Here is an 18,663-nt window from a genome sequence, read left to right as displayed (position 1 = left end):
TGTCATACCATAGATGTCGTGAATTTCTTGATAAATAGATTACAGTTTATGACTCTGAGTAGTAGACTCTGCAATGGGACGTTGATCCAAGGAAATAGACTGATTTCCATATGTGGAATCGGGAAGGAAATTTTACCTTACTATGGTGCAGGCAAATTTTAGCTGGGGGGCAAGCATAAATCAGTGGCCCTGGCGTAGAATTTCCTCGATAGCCTGGGGGCAAGCATAAATTGATAGCCCAGGCATAGCAGGCCATTATTAGCATGGGGGCAAGCATAAAGCACTGGCCCAGGCGTAGCAGCCCATAGTTAGCCTTGGGGCAAGCATAAAGCACTGGCCCAGGCATAGCTGCCCATCGTTAGCCTGAGGGCAAGCATAAAGCACTGGCCCAGGCGTAGCTGCCCATCGTTAGCCTGGGGGCAAGCATAAAGCAATGGCCCAGGTGTATTAATCCTTCGGTAGCCAGGGGCAAGCATAAAGCACTGGCCCAGGCATAGCTGCCCATCCTTAGCCTGGGGGCAAGCATAAAGCACTGGTCCAGGCAAAGCAGCCCATCGTTAGCCTAGGGCAAGCATAAAACACTTGCCCAGGCGTAGCTGCCCATCATTAGCCTGGGCGCAAACATAAAGCACTTGCCCAGGCGTAGCTGCCCATCGTTAGCTTGGGGGCAAGAATAAAGCAATGGCCCAGGTGTAGCAGCCCATCGTTAACCTGGGGGCAAGCATAAAGCACTGGCCCAGGTGTAGCAGCCAATCGTTAGCCGGGGGCAAGCATAAAGCAATGGGCCTGGCGTAGCAGCCTTTCGTTAGCCTGGGGGCAAGCATAAATCACTTGCCCAGGCGTAGCAGCCAATTATTAGCCTGAGGGCAAGCATAAAGAACTGGCCCAGGCGTAGTCCCCATCATTAGTCTGTTTACCTCTGGTTGCTTCATAAAGGTTAAAGGGGTAACAAGACTTTAAAAAGAAGTAAGATGATGTGATAATGGGAACGCCCATGCCTTAGTAATTCTAAATGTGTTGGCCTCATTCCTCTCTACTTGGAGGCAGATTCCCTTTAAAGATTATTTCCATCAAAATCTTACTGTATATTTGCCAAATAATAAATATGAAGCCAAAAATTGGAAAATCTATAAATATATTTTGTACCTTTAGTCATAGCTATGTTTCATCAGTTATACCAGCATTGACCTTTGTTACATAATAACTATCCATTTTACAGGTGACTGTAATAACAGCCGCACTCTGCACTCGGCAAGGATTTTCCTACAGTGCCATAGTCACCCTGAGTTTAGCTGTTCTATTTTTACTTTCAATTAGAAATGACATAATATTAAGTGTCTGTCTGTCACTGTGCATTAGCTCCACATCACTAAACGAGAGAGCACCCATATGTAGGAAGATCAGAAAGTTAAGCCGAAAGCTCAAAGGCGATGGAAGGAGAGTACCACCCAGACCCAGCCGGAATCAGTGACTACCGACTAGCCCATGATTGCTAGCGGTGTCAAGTAGTATAATCTCCAAGAGATTATAGTTAAATGTGATTACTACTGGTGCGAGGGGACACCCCTGGAAGGATTAACCTATTTAAGACATGTCTGGATACAAATAGGTTGGATTGTCATGTGTTTATAGCAGTCTGTCTCTTCTTCTTGTAGAAGATGGAAAAGCTTTTATAGTAAAATGTGTCCTAATTCTTGCAGCTTCTCATCTCTACATTGCCACAATGAGCTTTTATCGCATTTGTAACGCTGCATGTATTCCCCGCATAAAAACCGCAGCATCTTACATTTCCAGCAAAGTGGATGGGATTTCTAGAAATCTTCTGCCCACTCTGCTTCTTCAGATCCGCAACCTGTCAATTTGTCTTGCAAGTGTTATGTGCAGATTTTCCCTATAGACTTACAATAGATTCTGAAAATCAGCAGGTAAAAAACGCTGCATTTCCATGGCATGAACACATCAAAAATGTATGTAATCAGCGTATGTAATAAGTGTGTCAATAAAGTTCAGTGAAATCAAAATACCAGGAAGTTTCAAAACCAAAGCAACTTTATTTAAAGAATGATACACCAAAAAGAGTCAAAAACCGCAGGGTCAAAAACGTTATAAAAACCCATATTAAAAAAACGCACGCAAACGCAATGTAAAAATGCAAGTAACCAAATTTAAATATAGTAATAGGTGCAGAAATTCTGCAACATCAAAAACTCACCAAAAGCGCATTGTGGAAACGTAGACTTACAGAAGATCTGTGGAATGTATCTGAATCTAATGTACAGGAAAATAAATAATTGATAACTAAAACCTGGGACTTTCCTTGGAAGGTAAATTAATTTATGCTGAAATATGAATATCTCTATTTCGAAATACTAAACAAAGGTGTTGTAACCAGATATCTTACCACAGCATGAATGATAACCTCCAGTTCCTGTATATTTTCATAGTCTAAAGGCCTAGACAGCAATACTTTCCCGTTGTAAGGGAGATCCATGTGAAAGTATTTAAAATCACCCTGTGAACAATGGAAAGAAGACCTTCTTTGTAAACACATGGCATGCATTATAATCAGGATCAAGCTCTTAAAGGGAACCTGTCACCCCGTTTTTTAAAGATTAGATAAAAATAATGTGAAATAGGGGCAGAGCTGGGCTTTACTTTAGTGCCTTTTTGGTGCCTTTATTCCCCCGGGATGCTGCCGAAATACCTTTGTGAAGTGGCCGTTTTCTCCTGTCACTCAAGTGAGTCAGGTCAGATGGGCGTTGTCAAATAGCGGTTCCTCCCCCCTGCTTCTCGGCGTGTCTTTCGTAAACGCGATCTGTGAATGGCACAGATCGTGCTTTTTCTTAGCAGCTGCGCAGTGCATTTGCCTCCGGCGCCTGCGCATTATGCTTTGCCCAACTGTGGGCATAGCATAATTTACATCACTGCGCATGCGCGGGTCGTAACTTTACCCTGGGTGCCCCGGAAGTGATCATATGGGCAGACTGTTTATCTGGATGCCGGTACATTTTTCTCAGCCCGACATGCGAGCGTAAGTTTGGTGCCAAAATCGCTTGCCTGCCTATCATTCTATCTATCGTTCTTTCTGTCTGCCCATATGATCACTTCCGGGGCACCCAGGGTAAAGTTATGACCCGCGCATGCGCAGTGATGTAAATTATGCTATGCCCACAGTTGGGCAAAGCATAATGCGCAGGCGCCGGAGGCAAATACACTGCGCATAACCGTGTCCGTGTGCACCTGCGTTTCTGTTGCACATCAGTGTGGCACACGTGTGCCGCCCGTTTGCCCACTGGTTACCACACGGAGCGTGCAGGAGACAGCGCTAAAGTCTAGCGCTGTCCCCTGCATCGTGCTGAAACCGCGATTCATAGCTTCTGTGCAGCAGCGTTTGCTGCAGAGAAGATATGAATAATCCTTTTTTTTTTAAGTTTATCGTGTATAAAATAAAGGTCCATGTCCCCACCCCCTGTGCGCCCCCCCCTCCCCGCTGTTCTGAAAATACTCACCCAGCTCCCTCGTTGGCTGTCGCTGCTTCCTCTCCTGGCCGCACCTTCTACTGTATGCGGTAACGTGGGGCCGCTCATTTACAGTAATGAATATGCGGCTCCACCCCTATGGGAGGTGGAGCCGCATATTCATGACTGTAATCGGCGGCCCCACGTGGCCGCATACAGTAGAAGGTGTGGCAAGGACAGGAAGCAGCGACAGCCAACGAGGGAGCTGGGTGAGTATTTTGAGAACAGCGGGGGGGAAGAGGGGCGCACAGGGGGTGGGGACATGGACCTTTATTTTATACACGAAAAACCACCAAAAAATGGATTATTCATATCTTCTTTACAGCAAACGCTGCTACAGAGAAGATATGAATCGCGGCTTCAGCACCATGTGGGGGGGACAGCGCTTACTGGAGCGCTGTCTCCTGCACGGCACACGGACTGCACACGGACAACGTTCGTGTGCAGTACATGTTTTACATGGACCCATTGACTTTAATGGGTCCGTGTAATACGTGCGCTCCCACGAACACTGACATGTCTCCGTGTTTGGCACACGGAGACACGGTCCGCAAAAAATCAGTGACTACGTGTGTCAGTGGCTCCGGTACGTGAGGAAACAGTCACCTCACGTACCAGAGCCACTGACGTGTGAAACCAGCCTAACAGAAAAGGCCAAGTAACATTTGACCTGGGCATTGTTCTTTAGTAGAGAAAATTATTTTGACATCCCCTTGTTACTCTTCTGCCTATCCCTTCACTGAGAGAATTCAGTTCAGATTTTTTTTTATTTTTTGCAGTTTGTATAGCCTAAAGCATTGATCACCAATCCACCGGATATATTTGAGGTGACACTGTAGTGACAATTTTAATAGTTTCCCTTTTCTTTAGAAGCAAATCCACTCCTGTTTTTTTTTACCTTTCTAAGAAAATGGAAGCCCTATAGTTATATAGTAACATTAGTTATCCAACACTCTTTTTCACTTCCTCTTTTTTTTTTACAACATGTGAAAGTAAATGAAGCAGTGAAATTTAACCCCTTAGTGACACTGGATGTACTGATACATCCCATGTCGATTGTCTGTGTATAGATAGCTGAGCCTGCCCCATACCCGGGAGATGTCTGCTGTGTTACACAGCCAGTACCTGCCTGTAACAGCAGCAATGACAGTGCCAATTGCTGCTGTTAGCACCTTAAATGGAATCTCTCACCCCATTTTTCGCCTATAAGCTGCGGCCACCGACATCAGGGGCTTAGCTCCAGTATTCTGTAATGCTGTAGATAAGCCCCCGATGTAACCTGAAAGATAAGAAAAACAAGTTAGATTATACTCACTTGGGGGGGCGGGTGGTCCGGTCCAATGGGCGTCGTGGTCCGGGTCCAGCGCCTCCCATCTTCATACAATGTCGTCCTCTTCTTTGCTTCCTGTTGCGGCTCCGGCGCAGGTGTACTGATTTCCTCTGTTGAGGGCAGAGCAAAGTACTGCAGTGCACAGGCGCTGGGCCTCTCTGAACTTTCTTGGCGCCTGCGCACTGCAGTAGTTTGCTCTGCCCTCAACAGAGGAAATCAGTCCACCTGCGCCGGAGCTGTGACAGGAAGCAGAGAAGAGGACATCATCCTATGAAGATGGGAGGCGCTGGACCGGACCGTGACACCCATCGGACCTGAACCAGGACCGCCCCTGGGTGAGTATAATCTAACTTGTTTTTCTTATCTTTCAGGTTACATCGGGGGCTTATCTACAGCATTACAGGATGCTGGAGATAAGCCCCTAATGGCGGTGGCCGCAGTTTATAGGGCCAAAATTAGATGACAGATTCCCTTTAAGTGCAGCTGTCATCCATTGTCAACAGCATTTAATGTGCGCATTGTATCTTGAGCCCATCGTCCCACCCTGCAGGGTGCTGATATGTGGCCATAGCAGCAAGGGGCTTGTTGAAGGCCTCAATGGTTGCCTTGTCAGTACTCCTGTGAAGTTCATCCACAGGCTGGGCTTCATTGGAAATGTTTTTTTGCTTTAAACAGCAATACTGTTGTACTGTGGTATATACAGGTCCTTCTCAAAAAATTAGCATATAGTGTTAAATTTCATTATTTACCATAATGTAATGATTACAATTAAACTTTCATATATTATAGATTCATTATCCACCAACTGAAATTTGTCAGGTCTTTTATTGTTTTAATACTGATGATTTTGGCATACAACTCCTGATATCCCAAAAAACCTGTCTCAATAAATTAGCATATCAAGAAAAGGTTCTCTAAACGACCTATTACCCTAATCTTCTGAATCAACTAATTAACTCTAAACACATGCAAAAGATACCTGAGGCTTTTATAAACTCCCTGCCTGGTTCATTACTCAAAACCCCCATCATGGGTAAGACTAGCGACCTGACAGATGTCAAGAAGGCCATCATTGACACCTTCAAGCAAGAGGGTAAGACCCAGAAAGAAATTTCTCAACAAATAGGCTGTTCCCAGAGTGCTGTATCAAGGCACCTCAATGGTAAGTCTGTTGGAAGGAAACAATGTGGCAGAAAACGCTGTACAACGAGAAGAGGAGACCGGACCCTGAGGAAGATTGTGGAGAAGGACCGATTCCAGACCTTGGGGAACCTGAGGAAGCAGTGGACTGAGTCTGGTGTGGAAATATCCAGAGCCACCGTGCACAGGCGTGTGCAGGAAATGGGCTACAGGTGCCGCATTCCCCAGGTAAAGCCACTTTTGAGCTACAGAGAAGCAGCACTGGACTGTTGCTAAGTGGTCCCAAGTACTTTTTTCTGATGAAAGCAAATTTTGCATGTCATTCGGAAATCAAGGTGCCAGAGTCTGGAGGAAGACTGGGGAGAAGGAAATGCCAAAATGCCTGAAGTCCAGTGTCAAGTACCCACAGTCAGTGATGGTGTGGGGTGCCATGTCAGCTGCTGGTGTTGGTCCACTGTGTTTCATCAAGGGCAGGGTCAATGCAGCTAGCTATCAGGGTATTTGGAGCACTTCATGCTTCCATCGGCTGAAATGCTTTATGGAGATGAAGATTTCATTTTTCAGCACGACCTGGCACCTGCTCACAGTGCCAAAACCACTGGTAAATGGTTTACTGACCATGGTATTACTGTGCTCAATTGGCCTGCCAACTCTCCTGACCTGAACCCCATAGAGAATCTGTGGGATATTGTGAAGAGAAAGTTGAGAGACGCAAGACCCAACACTCTGGATGAGCTTAAGGCCGCTATTGAAGCATCCTGGGCCTCCATAACATCTCAGCAGTGTCACAGGCTGATTGCCTCCATGCCACGCCGCATTGAAGCAGTCATTTCTTCAAAGGATTCCCGACCAAGTATTGAGTGCATAACTGAACATTATTATTTGATGGTTTTTTTGTTTGTTATTAAAAAACACTTTTATTTGATTGGATGGGTGAAATATGCTAATTTATTGAGACAGGTTTTTTGGGTTATCAGGAGTTGTATGCCAAAATCATCAGTATTAAAACAATAAAAGACCTGACAAATTTCAGTTGGTGGATAATGAATCTATAATATATGAAAGTTTAATTGTAATCATTACATTATGGTAAATAATGAAATTTAACACTATATGCTAATTTTTTGAGAAGGACCTGTAGAACACATGATCAGACAATTGCAGGTTTGCAGGTTTAAGTTCTCCAAGGGGACTGAAAAGCAAAGTAATAAAGAGTTTTTAAAATAATAAATATAAGAAATTCAAATCACCTTATTTTTCCCCTTTTAAAAGTAAAGAAATAAAAACATATACAGTGACATGTAAAAGTTTGGGCACCCCTGGACAAAATTACTGTTATTGTGAACAGTTAAGCAAGTAGAAGATTAAATGATCCCTAAATGGGTTAATGTTAAAGATGACACATTTCCTTTGTATTTTAGGCCCCCCAAAAATATATCATATATATACACACACACAGCAGGGAGTATAAACGAAGTAGTAACGTTTCGACCCTGCCTCAGGTCTTTTTCAAACTGCGTTTTCTAGATAGTGTGAAAAATAAGAAGTGTGGTCCCTTTAAGGGCTCCTATTGTTGTGGTGTCAGGTCTTCCTGATTCTGTGGGCCTTCTGTGGGTGTCACAGGCCCACAGAAGCAGGAAGGCCCCTCATTCTGTTGCAGTAGACAAGATACGCTCGTGTGACTCCAGCCTTATAGCTTGGCTCAGGGTAACTTCACATACCAGTAATTTATTTATAATACAACTAAAGATGCACTTATAGCTTATCTGATCACGTGTGTACTAGTCACTGACATTACAAGACAACATTTCTTGTACTCACCCTTGTTCGGTCTATTACATACATCAATGTATCGCCATCTAAATCCATTGCCTTCGCAGTAAATACTACAGAGTCCACCTCAGCCAGCTTAAAAACATGCAATGTGAACACGGGTGTAAATTGTTACATTGTTATACTGTCAGTAACTTTATGTAAATTCTGCCTTACAAGGATCATCTAAAACAAACTGTAGTGTTGTTATATTTTACTGTTTTGTGTCTGCAGCTCCGCTCACAGCTATGTGTCTCTAAGCTACAGACTACAGATAAACACCGTGTAGTCTGATGGGGGAGTCAGACTTTCTTATTTTCAGCATGCATCATTAAATATAGCTGCAGAATACATATAGCATACTTGTAGTATGAATACATGACAACACATAGATTTCCTCGGGAGCTGCAAACACTCAACAGTAGCGGATTTTTTTTTAAGCTAGACTATTTGCAGAGTTGCTCCATTTTTTAGTGTTTTAACTCATATCATTACAGCTATAAAATTAGTTTGATTCATTTTTTTGTTCAGTTTGGTAAACATTTTCTATACTTTATGAATTTTAACAATTATTTACTTTGTCTTACTTTTTATGATAGTATTATCACACTGTATATGTTTTTTCTGTAAAATAAAAAATTACACCAGGTATACAGTTGTACAAGATTCACAATGATGCTGAGCCTTGTTATCTCGCCAGATTTACCCCTTTAGGGTACATTCACACGACATCTTTTTCATGCGGATTCAGCCCGAAAACCACCTGAAAAAAGTGTTTAATAAATGGTAAAAAGATTGAGCATATGTACTGCAATGTCAAAATGACTATCTATGCATGTATTCCATCTTTTTTACCTTCTTTGAATAGCTTCAGGCTTTAAAAGCTGTGAAGTCGCGTCATTCTTCTGAATGGGAAGCTACTCACTGGTTTATACAGTTGTGTGAAAAAGCGTTTGTTCCCTTTTTAATTTTCAATTCTTTTGCATGCTTGTCACACTTAAATGTTTCAGATTATCAAATAAATTGAAATATTAGACAAAAATAAAACAAGTAAACACAAAATATAGTTTTTAAATGATGGTCTTTATTATTAAGGGAAAAATAAATCCTAATCTACAGGGCCCTGTGTGAAAAAGTGATTGCCCCCACCTGAAAACATAAATTAACTGTGGTTTATCACATCTTTGGGAAGTTGAGTTAAAATTCCCTAGCCACACCCACGCTGGATTACGGCCACACCTGTTCTCAATCAAGAAATCACTTAATTAGCACCTGCCTGACAAAGTGAAGTATACCAAAATATCCCCAGAAGTTAGGCATCATGATGCAATCCAAAGAAATTCTGGAACAAATGAGAAACAAAGTAATTGAGATCTATCAGTCTGGAAAAGGTTATAAAGCTTTTTATAAAGCCTGGGAACTTCAGCAAACCACAGTGAGAGCCATTATTCATAAATGGCAAAAACATGGAACAGTGGTGAACCTTCCCTGGAGTGGCCGGCCTACCAAAGTTACCCCAAGTGTGCAGTGATGACTCACAAAAGACCCCACAACAACATCCAAAGAACTGCAGGCCTCACTTGCCTCAGTTAAGGTCATTGTTCATGACACCACTGTAACACCCCAGGTAACCGGTTGTTACAGTGATGTTGCCATCCTTTTGGGGAGGGTGATATCATGCTTGGAGGCAAGGATGATTCCTTTACCAAGTAAGAACCTACATTCAACACATTCTGAATCCAGGCTAGAAGGGGGAGCTCTGAATCGGATTCAGGGGAGCTTCCCCAGCTTAAAGTATTCCTGCCATGAGGTGGAGTTAGATCAGTCTTGAGAGACAGTGTAGGAGAGAGGAAGAAGAGCAGAGAGTGGGGCCGTGCAGCCACGAATGTGCTGCAGCTCCAGGAATGGAAGATAACCTGAAGGGTTGTAATGTAGTGAGCATCTGAGGAAAGGAGCAAAGGAGAAGGAAAGGGCTTAGAGAGGAACTGTGACCGGGCACCCTCTGAGCCAAAGCGCAGGAACCGGGCACCAGGAGCCTGAGGTTGTGATGAAATCTAGGTCGCACAGCAGAACCGGAGGGCAAAGGACTTTATGTACTTTGCCCGCACCCACACCTGAAGGTGCAGCAGTACACGGAGAGCCCGGGTCGTGATAGAGACCCAATAAAAAGGCTCGCATTGCCCACGATACGGGTAACTATCCCAGGACAGTAGAGAGAGGACTTTGTCAGGAAGCCACAGGCAGCAAGGACCTCGCATATGAGAGCGAGTGGGAAGGCTTACGGACCTCACCTGGGAGAGGGATCCACCATTGCTTCTAGGCCGGCCAGACCACATCAGCACCTGTTGCTGGTACCTTGGACTGTGGCATGATTTAACCAGTAAACCAGGTAAAGACGTTACAACCCTGGTTCCTTCATTTATATGCCGGCATACACCATCCCTCCTCAGCACACCGGGAGCCCTGGGGACCAAGCTTCACCTGTGGGAAACGATACCATCTTGCTGCCGTACCATAACCCCAGAGGCTCATCAGTTTTGCCAGAAAACATCTTGATTCGGGTCGGTTTTTACTGACCTCGATTTTGCGATCGCCGCTACCTATTGTGTAAAAAAAAAATCCAATGTGCCATTTAATTTCTCTCTCCTCTGATATGATCGCACATCAGAGGAGAGAGAAATAGGATCCCCGATCCCCCCCGTACCTCCCGATGCTCCTCCTGCTTCCTCGGGCGGGCGCCGCCATCTTCATCCGGGAAAAAAATGGTGGGCACATTCGTAGTGCTCCCGCCGGGATCTGCCGGCCGGAACCCGGCAACAATAGAAAGATTTTTCCTATTGGTTCATTTTAGTCACTGTGATAATCCCTATCACAGTGATCAAAAAAATAGTAAATACCCACCCCTTTATCACCCCCTTAGTTAGGTAAAAATAATAAAATAAAGAAAATGTATTTATTTTTATTTTCCCATTAGGGTTAGAGTTGGGCTAAAGTTCGGGTTAGGGTTGGGGCTAAAATTAGGGTTAGGATTAGGGTAAGGCTTCTTTTACACTTACTGTGGTTTTGCTTCCCGGTTTTGCGGTCTCCATAGATTTCTATGGGGCCACAAAAACGGGCCGCAATAATTCCACGGAGCGCCATAGGCTGTATGGCCTTGAGGGCCGTATTTGTGGCTCTGTAAAAATATTGAGCCTGATCAATATTTTTCATGGGTTACGGACACGGCCCCCATTGTAATTCAATGGGGCCACAAAAACAACGGAAGGTTGTTTTTGCGGTGCACCGTGACTTCCGGTTTTGCGAACTGCAATTTTTTTCTCCAATACTTTTGCCATAGTATTGCAAACCCCAAAAACGGTGATCCGCAAGTTTTTTGCGGTCCGTTATTGCGGCAGACCGTGAAAATTGTGGCAATACAGCCTGCAAAAAAGGCCCGCAATAACGGGCTGCAAAAAGCCCGGTAAGTGTAAAAGAAGCCTTAGGTTTGGGATTAGGGTTAGGTTTGGGATTAGGGTTATGGTTAGGGTTAGAATTAGGGTTGGGATTAGGGTTATGGGTGCGTAGGGATTAGGGTTAGGTTTGTGGTTAGGGCTATGGTTAGGATTGGGATTAGAGTTAGGCGTGTGTTGGGGTTAGGGCTGTGATTAGGGTTGAGATTAGGATTAGGACTAGGGGTGTGTTGGGGTTAGGGTTGTGATTAGAGTTATGGTTAGGATTGATATTAGGGTTAGGGGTGTGTTGAGGTTAGGGTTGTGATTAGGATTATAGTTTGGGTTGGGATTAGGGTTGGGGGTGTGTTGGGGTTATGGTTGGAGTTAGAATTGGAGGTTTCCACAGTTTAGGTACATCAGGGGGTCTCCAAACACAACATGGTTCCACCATTGATTCCAGCCAATTTTGCGTTCAAAAAGTCAAATGGTGTTCCCTCCCTTCTGAGCTCAGCCATGCAGCCATTCTGTGGTTTACCCCCATATATGGGGCTTCAGCGTACTCAGGACAAATTGGACAATAACTTTTGGGGTCCAGTTTCTCCTGCTACCCTAGGGAAAATTTAAAAAAAATGGGGGGCTAAAAAATCATTTTTGTGGAATTTTTTATTTTTTTCATTTTCATGGCTCTGCATTATAAACTTCTGTGAAGCACTTGGGGATTCAAAGTGCTCACCTTACATCTAGATAAGATTCTTGGGGGGGTCTAGTTTCCAAAATGGGGTCACTTGTGTGGGGTTTCAACTGTTTAGGCACATCAAGGGCGCTGTAAACGCAACATGACGCCCGCAGAGCATTCCATCAAAGTCTGCATTTTAAAACGTCACTACTTTCCTTATGAGCCCCGCTGTGTGCCCAAACAGTGGTCCCCTCCACATATGGGGTATCATCGTACTCAGGACAAACTGGACAACAACTTTCAGGGTCCAATTTCTCCTGTTACCCTTGTGAAAGCAAAAAATTGCGGGCTAAAAAAATTGTTTTTGAGGAAAAAAATGTTTTTTCATTTTCACGGCTCTATGTTATAAACTTCTGTGAAGCACTTGGGGGTTCAAAGTGCACACCACACAACTAGATAAGTTCTTTAATGGGTCTGTTTAAAAAAAGGTGTCATTTTGGGGGGGGGGGGGGTTTCCACTGTTTAGGAACATCAGGGGCTCTCCAAACACAACATGGCGTCCGATCTCAATTCCAGCCAATTCTGCACTGAAAAAGTAAAACGGCGCTCCTTCCCTTCCAAGCTCTGCCATGCCCCCAAACATTGGTTTACCCCCACATATGGGGTATTGGCGCACTCAGTAAAAATTGCACAACAACTTTTGGGGTCTAATTTCTCCTGTTACCCTTGTGAAAATAAAAATTTGGGGGTGAAAATATCATTTTTGTGGAAAAAATTTGATTTTTTTTAGGGTTATGGTTAGGATTGGGATTAGGGTTAAGGGCGTGTTGGGGTTAGGGTTGGAGTTAGAATTGGGGAGTTTCCACTGTTTAGGCACATCAGGGGCTCTCTAAACACCACATGGCATCTGATCTCAATTCCAGCCAATTCTGCATTGAAAAAGTCAAACAGCACCGTTTGACTTTTCAATGCAAAATTGACTGGAATTGAGATAGGATGCCATGTCGCATTTGGAGAGCCTCTGATGTCCTTAAACAGTAGAAACCCCCCACAAGTGACACCATTTTGGAAAGTAGACCCCTAACCACACCCCTAACCCTCACACACCTCTAACCCCAACCTTAACCACACCCCTAACTCCAACACACCGCTAACCTTAATCCCAACCATAACCCTAACCACACCCCTAACCCTGACACACCCATAACCCTAATCCCAACCTTAAATGTAATCCAAACCCTAACCTTAGCTTTAGCCCAACCCTAACTTTAGCCCCAACCCTAACCCTAACTTGAGCCCGAACCCTAACCCTAACTTGAGCCCTAACCCTAATGGGAAAATGGAAATAAATAATTTTTATTTCATTTTATTATTTTTCCCTAACTAAGGCGGTAATAAAGGGGCATTTGATTTACTATTTATAGTGGGTTTTTATAGCGGGTTTTTATGTTTGGCAGCTGTCACACACTAAAAGACGCTTTTTATTGCAAAAAATAGTTTTTGCGTCTCGACATTTTGAGAGCTATCATTTTTCCATATTTTGGTCCACAGACTCATGTGAGGTCTTGTTTTTTGTGGGATGAGTTGATGTTTTTATTGGTACCATTTTTGGGCACATGACTTTTTTGATCGCTTTTTATTCTGATTTATATTAGGCAGAATTAACAAAAACCAGCAATTCATAAATTTCTTTTGGGGGGGAGCGTTTATACCATTCCACGTTTGGTAAAATTGATAAAGCAGTTTTATTCCCTGGGTCAGTACGATTACAGTGATACCTCATTTATATCATTTTTTTATGTTTTGGCGCTTTTATACAATAAAACTATTTTATAGAAAAAATAATTATTTTTGCATCGTTTTATTCTGAAGGCTATAACTTTATTTATATTTTAGTTGATGACACTGTGTGGCAGCTTGTTTTTTTGCGGGACAAGATGACGTTTTCAGCATTACCATGTTTATTTATATCCGCCTTTTTGATCGCGTGTTATTCCACTTTTTGTTCGGCAGTATGATGATAAAGCATTGTTTCTTGCCTTGTTTTTTTTTTTTTTTTTTACATTGTTCACTGAAGGGGTTAACTAGTGGGACAGTTTTATAGGTTGGGTCGTTATGGATGCGGCGATACTACATATGTGTACTTTTATTGTTTTTTTATTTACATAAAGAAATGTACTATTGGAACAATATATATATATATTTTTTTTTTTTTCTTTATTTAGGAATTTATTTTTTTTAACTTTGTCCCAGGGTGGGACATCATTGTATAGTGTCAGATCACTGATCTGACACTTTTCAAAGCACTGTGTCAGATCAGCGATCTGACAGGCAGTGCAAGAGGCTTGCCGGCACCTGCGCTTGCAAGCCACCTCCCTGCAGGACCTGGAAGGCCCCCGTGACCATCTTGGATCCGGGCCTGCAGGGAGGACAGAGGAGACGCTCGGAACAACGTGATCACATCGCATTGTTCCGAGGATTTCAGGCAAGCACCTAGGGAGCCCCTCCCTGCGCGATGCTTCCCTATGCCGCCAGAACACTGTGATCATGTTTGATCGCAGTGTTCCAGGGGTTAATGTGCCGGGAGCGGTCCGTGACTGCTCCTGGCACATAGTGCCGGATGTCAGCTGTGATAATCAGCTGACACCCGGCCGCGATTGGCCGCGTTTCCCCCGTGAGCGCGGCTGATCTCCTATGACATACTATCCCGTCCCTGGGAATTAAGTCCCTGGTCATCTCGATGAGATAGTACGTCAGATGGCAGAAAGGGGTTAAGTACCAAATTGGCTCTGTCATTAAGGGGTTAAATTTGTTTGGTGATCTGAAACATTTAAGTGTGACGAACATGCAAAAGAATAGGAAATCAGGAAGGGGCAAACATTTTTTCACACAACTGTATATACAGTTAAAAAAAGACACAGGCAACAAAGGCACAGCAAAACACCCAGGAGGATACCAAACAAGGTGCTTTAGGATAAGCCCCACGGGCAATTTCAGGAAGCATTTTCTGCATCAAAAACTCAGGTGGTTTGCGGGAGTGAAAGAGATGCTATGTGCACATAGACTTGCAAATGTGATCGAGCTGCAATCACACTTACAATCTTTCAGTATTTTTTTAATGTATTTTGTCATAAACAAGAACTGATGCAAAAGACAGAAGTATCAGTTTTTCCTTTCCCCTCTTCCTTCTTTTGGATGGGATTATTCTAGAATTAGGTGGCTTATTAGCAACACCTGCCAGGAACAGATCTGCATGTACATTTAGTTAACAATCTGAATAATAAAAAAAACAACTCTGCATATTAATCACCTCGCTGATGTTCTGGGCCGCAATGGATTCCTCCAAAAACTTTGGTTTATTGTCATTTTCATTAAGAATTTGAACTATTATTCTGTATTGGACCTAGAGGTAGGAGGTAAAGAATAAAGAGGGAATATGCAGATTGGATAACTTAGTGGCAATTGATAAAAAATATATACAAGGCAGGGACAAACATATCGCCGGTGCGGCTGCACAGGGGCCCGATCAGCTGCCAAACCTTCACGATCCATCCTAGAGCCAGCAGTGTAGAGGAAGGTGACGTACCCGAGTCATTTGCAGACAGTAGGTGAATGGACGCTCAGCCGCACTATGTAAAAGACGCTGGATGGGGCCCCTTTCCTCTATATGTATCACATAGTGTTTAGGCGCTCAGTCAGTGGCCCCGCCAGGGCTTACGTCCAAACTACCGGCAAAATGGGATTTAGATGTATGCGGCGACGGGGCCATAGACTATAATGGTGCTGACAGAGTGAACGTGCGCTTCTGCGTGCATCATTTTCAGGCAGTTTCATGTGTTCACTGCAGTGATGGTGTCCATATGACAGAACGGATCAGAATAGTGAATGCTGCAATTTTTTTTTATACATTATCGGTCTGCAAATAAACATGATCATGTCAACTACATCATCACTGACTTGAATTGATCAGTGTGCGGTCTGTATGACATGCTTTTTACATATATCCATATGTGTCATGTATATGTATGATGTGCTCATCTTTGGTTTTTTTTTTTTGTTTTAAATCCATCATAATCTGAAACTGGTGTTTTTCTATGGTGGTGTGTACCATGTACAATAGCAATGTGTAAATGGGTATGCCTCTATTGTATTATGTTGTGCTTAATGTGAATACACGTGATGGGCTTGCTCACACTGTCATATATTCTCTCATGCCAGAGAATCGGTCCGATTATGCTAATTACACATTTTACTGTAATCCGATTATTTCACATGAGAGAATCGTATCACAGATGTGGAGAAGACGGAGAACATAATTTCTCCATTGTCTTTGTGCACGCACATTGGACTGCACTCAGATGACATCTGAGTGCAGTCCAATGTTTCACACACACCCATCGACTTGTATGGGTGCGCGTGATCTGATTATCAGATGCATTCGCAGAATGGCGAGATTGTTTTCTCATGCCGAATCGCAGATCTGCACTGCCCCATAGAATAACACTGGGCCCAGTGCTATCCGATAAAACATCAGAATGCACTTGGTTATCTTATACGCTAATGTGAGCGAGTCCTAAATGTCTGCGTTTATTTATTGCTTGATACGGGGGGCCCCAAACCCAAGTCCTGCACGGTGGGCCCTGCACTGTCGATGTCCGCCTCAATACAAGGGCATAGTTTATAACACTTCCACAAGATCAAACATACTTAGAGAAGGTATAAAATGGTCTATTAATTGGAAATGATCAACTTAAAAAAAATTCTATTCTTTTCTTGCTTGCCAAAGGTTAGCTGTGGAACTAGGGACTTGATTTTTCCATTTTCAGTGTCAATTAGCCAAAGGTGTTCTGCCAATGAAGAAATATTACAACTAATGTGCCAATGAATACTGTAGTTACAATTGTAAAATTTTAGCCAAGTGTCAAATAATTGATTGTTAGTTACCATTGGATATCCTTCCTCAGAACAGGAGAGGGTGACTAGTAGAACAGATGAGTCCAGAACCTAAAAAAAACATGACATTTACTGATGTACAGTCTTGAATTAGATATACTGCATATATATATTAACTTCTAATGTATAGTTTACCCCAAAATGTAGCCACCATTACCTCCTTATCCAATGTTTTCCCAAAAGACACATTGAGCCAGACATTCTTTCCATCCAGGTAAAACCAATCAGAGTCTGTGCCACTTAGACAGAGTTTTACTGTGCTGGTCACTGGGTCTCCAAACATACTAAGATTAGCCACAAACGTCCCATTAGGGCTGTTCTCAGGTATCTCTGTGAAGATGTTGCTTCCTCCAGAGCATTGATCACCTGAAATTTTATAAAATGAAATTCATCTTAAGGAAGTCAGTGAAAAAATTAATTTTCTCTACATACAGTATTCATAGATGACTCCACGTCCTTACACACATACTATATATATATATATATATATATATATATATATATATATATATATATATATATATAATTTGATTTTTAAATAATTAAATTGCACTTTATTGCTTGAAATAAGTATTGATCACCTACCAAGCAGCAAGAATTCTGGCTCTCACAGACCAGTTGGTTTTTCTTTAAGAAGCCCTCCTACTCTGCAGTCATTATCTGTATTAAATGCACCTGGTTGAACTTGTTACCTGTATAAAAGACACCTGTCCACACAATCAGTAACATTCCAACCTCTCCACCACGGCCAAAACCAAAGAGCTATCTAAGGACGCCAGGGACAAAATTGTAGAATTGCACAAGGCTGGGGTGGGCTACAGGACAATAGGCAATTATAACCAATCAGTGATCCAAAAAATATCATGTGCTTAACATGCTTGTATGTATCCTGTTTGGTACCCTATAATCCCACAACCAGGAGGGAGTGAACAGAAACAGCCCAAATAAAAAAAAATATATTTATAAATTGATAACATTTTACTAAATATTTTTAGATACAGAAAACCAGATTAAAAGCAAAAATTAGTGACCTCAATATGTGAGAGACACTATAGGCTACAGACTATATTGCTGTAGTTAGATAAATATAAAAAGAATACGTAGAGAGGAGCAGTCTGGTAATAAAAAATAAATGCTAGAGGCAAAAATCGCATCAAATGAATAGAATGCCTTATACTGAAAACAGGATGCGCTGTATACCTTAGTGTCATGTGGAACAAAGTTTGGCAATGGAAATTGCCTATAGAATGCCCTGAGTGTAGGTGCTGCAAATCCCTAGCGTAAAGGCAGTGAAGACTCAACTAGCAAGAGTATTAATACTGACATGAAAACTCTCATTGGCACTTACTCCACACTCCTAGTAAGTACACGTGTCCTCCCACCCCGACGCGCATTTCGTCCACACTTCTTCAGGGCTCATGCCAGCACATGTCCAGGCCCGTTTGAAGTTCACCAATGACCATCTGAATGATCCAGAGGAGGCATGGGATAAGGTCATGTGGACAAATGAGACCAAAATAGAACTTTTTGGTATCAACTCCCCTCAAAGTCTTTGGAGGAAGCGTATCTGTCATCTGTCAAGAGTACAACCCCAAGAACACCGTCCCAACCATGAAGCATGTTAGGGGAAACCTCATACTTTGGGGATGCTTTTCTGCAAAGGGGACAGGACAACTGCATCATATTGAAGGGAGGAGGGATGGGGTCATGTATGGCAAAATTGTGGCCAACAACCTCCTTCCCTCAGTAAGCGCATTGAAGATGGGTCGTGGATGGGTCTTCCAGCATGACAATGACCCAAAA

General features: G+C 42.9%; 1 protein-coding gene across 1 annotated transcript in view; it reads right to left on the bottom strand.

Annotated features, from left to right (window-relative positions):
- Window positions 1-18,254, bottom strand: part of LOC138674536 (protocadherin-15-like) — a 28,342-nt gene extending 10,088 nt beyond the window's left edge. Inside the window, exons 1-6 of the mRNA XM_069762359.1 lie at window positions 18,209-18,254; window positions 17,018-17,226; window positions 16,852-16,911; window positions 15,218-15,310; window positions 7,810-7,896; window positions 2,402-2,512 (exon numbers count right to left, since the gene is read on the bottom strand). Of these exons, the coding sequence (XP_069618460.1) occupies window positions 2,402-2,512; window positions 7,810-7,896; window positions 15,218-15,310; window positions 16,852-16,911; window positions 17,018-17,226; window positions 18,209-18,254 (606 nt within the window). The remainder of the gene's footprint in view (window positions 1-2,401; window positions 2,513-7,809; window positions 7,897-15,217; window positions 15,311-16,851; window positions 16,912-17,017; window positions 17,227-18,208) is intronic.
- Window positions 18,255-18,663: the final 409 nt, after the last annotated feature.

This window comes from Ranitomeya imitator, chromosome 4, assembly GCF_032444005.1.
Source record: "Ranitomeya imitator isolate aRanImi1 chromosome 4, aRanImi1.pri, whole genome shotgun sequence".
NCBI lineage: Eukaryota > Metazoa > Chordata > Amphibia > Anura > Dendrobatidae > Ranitomeya > Ranitomeya imitator.
This window is presented reverse-complemented; position numbering and strand designations above follow the sequence as displayed.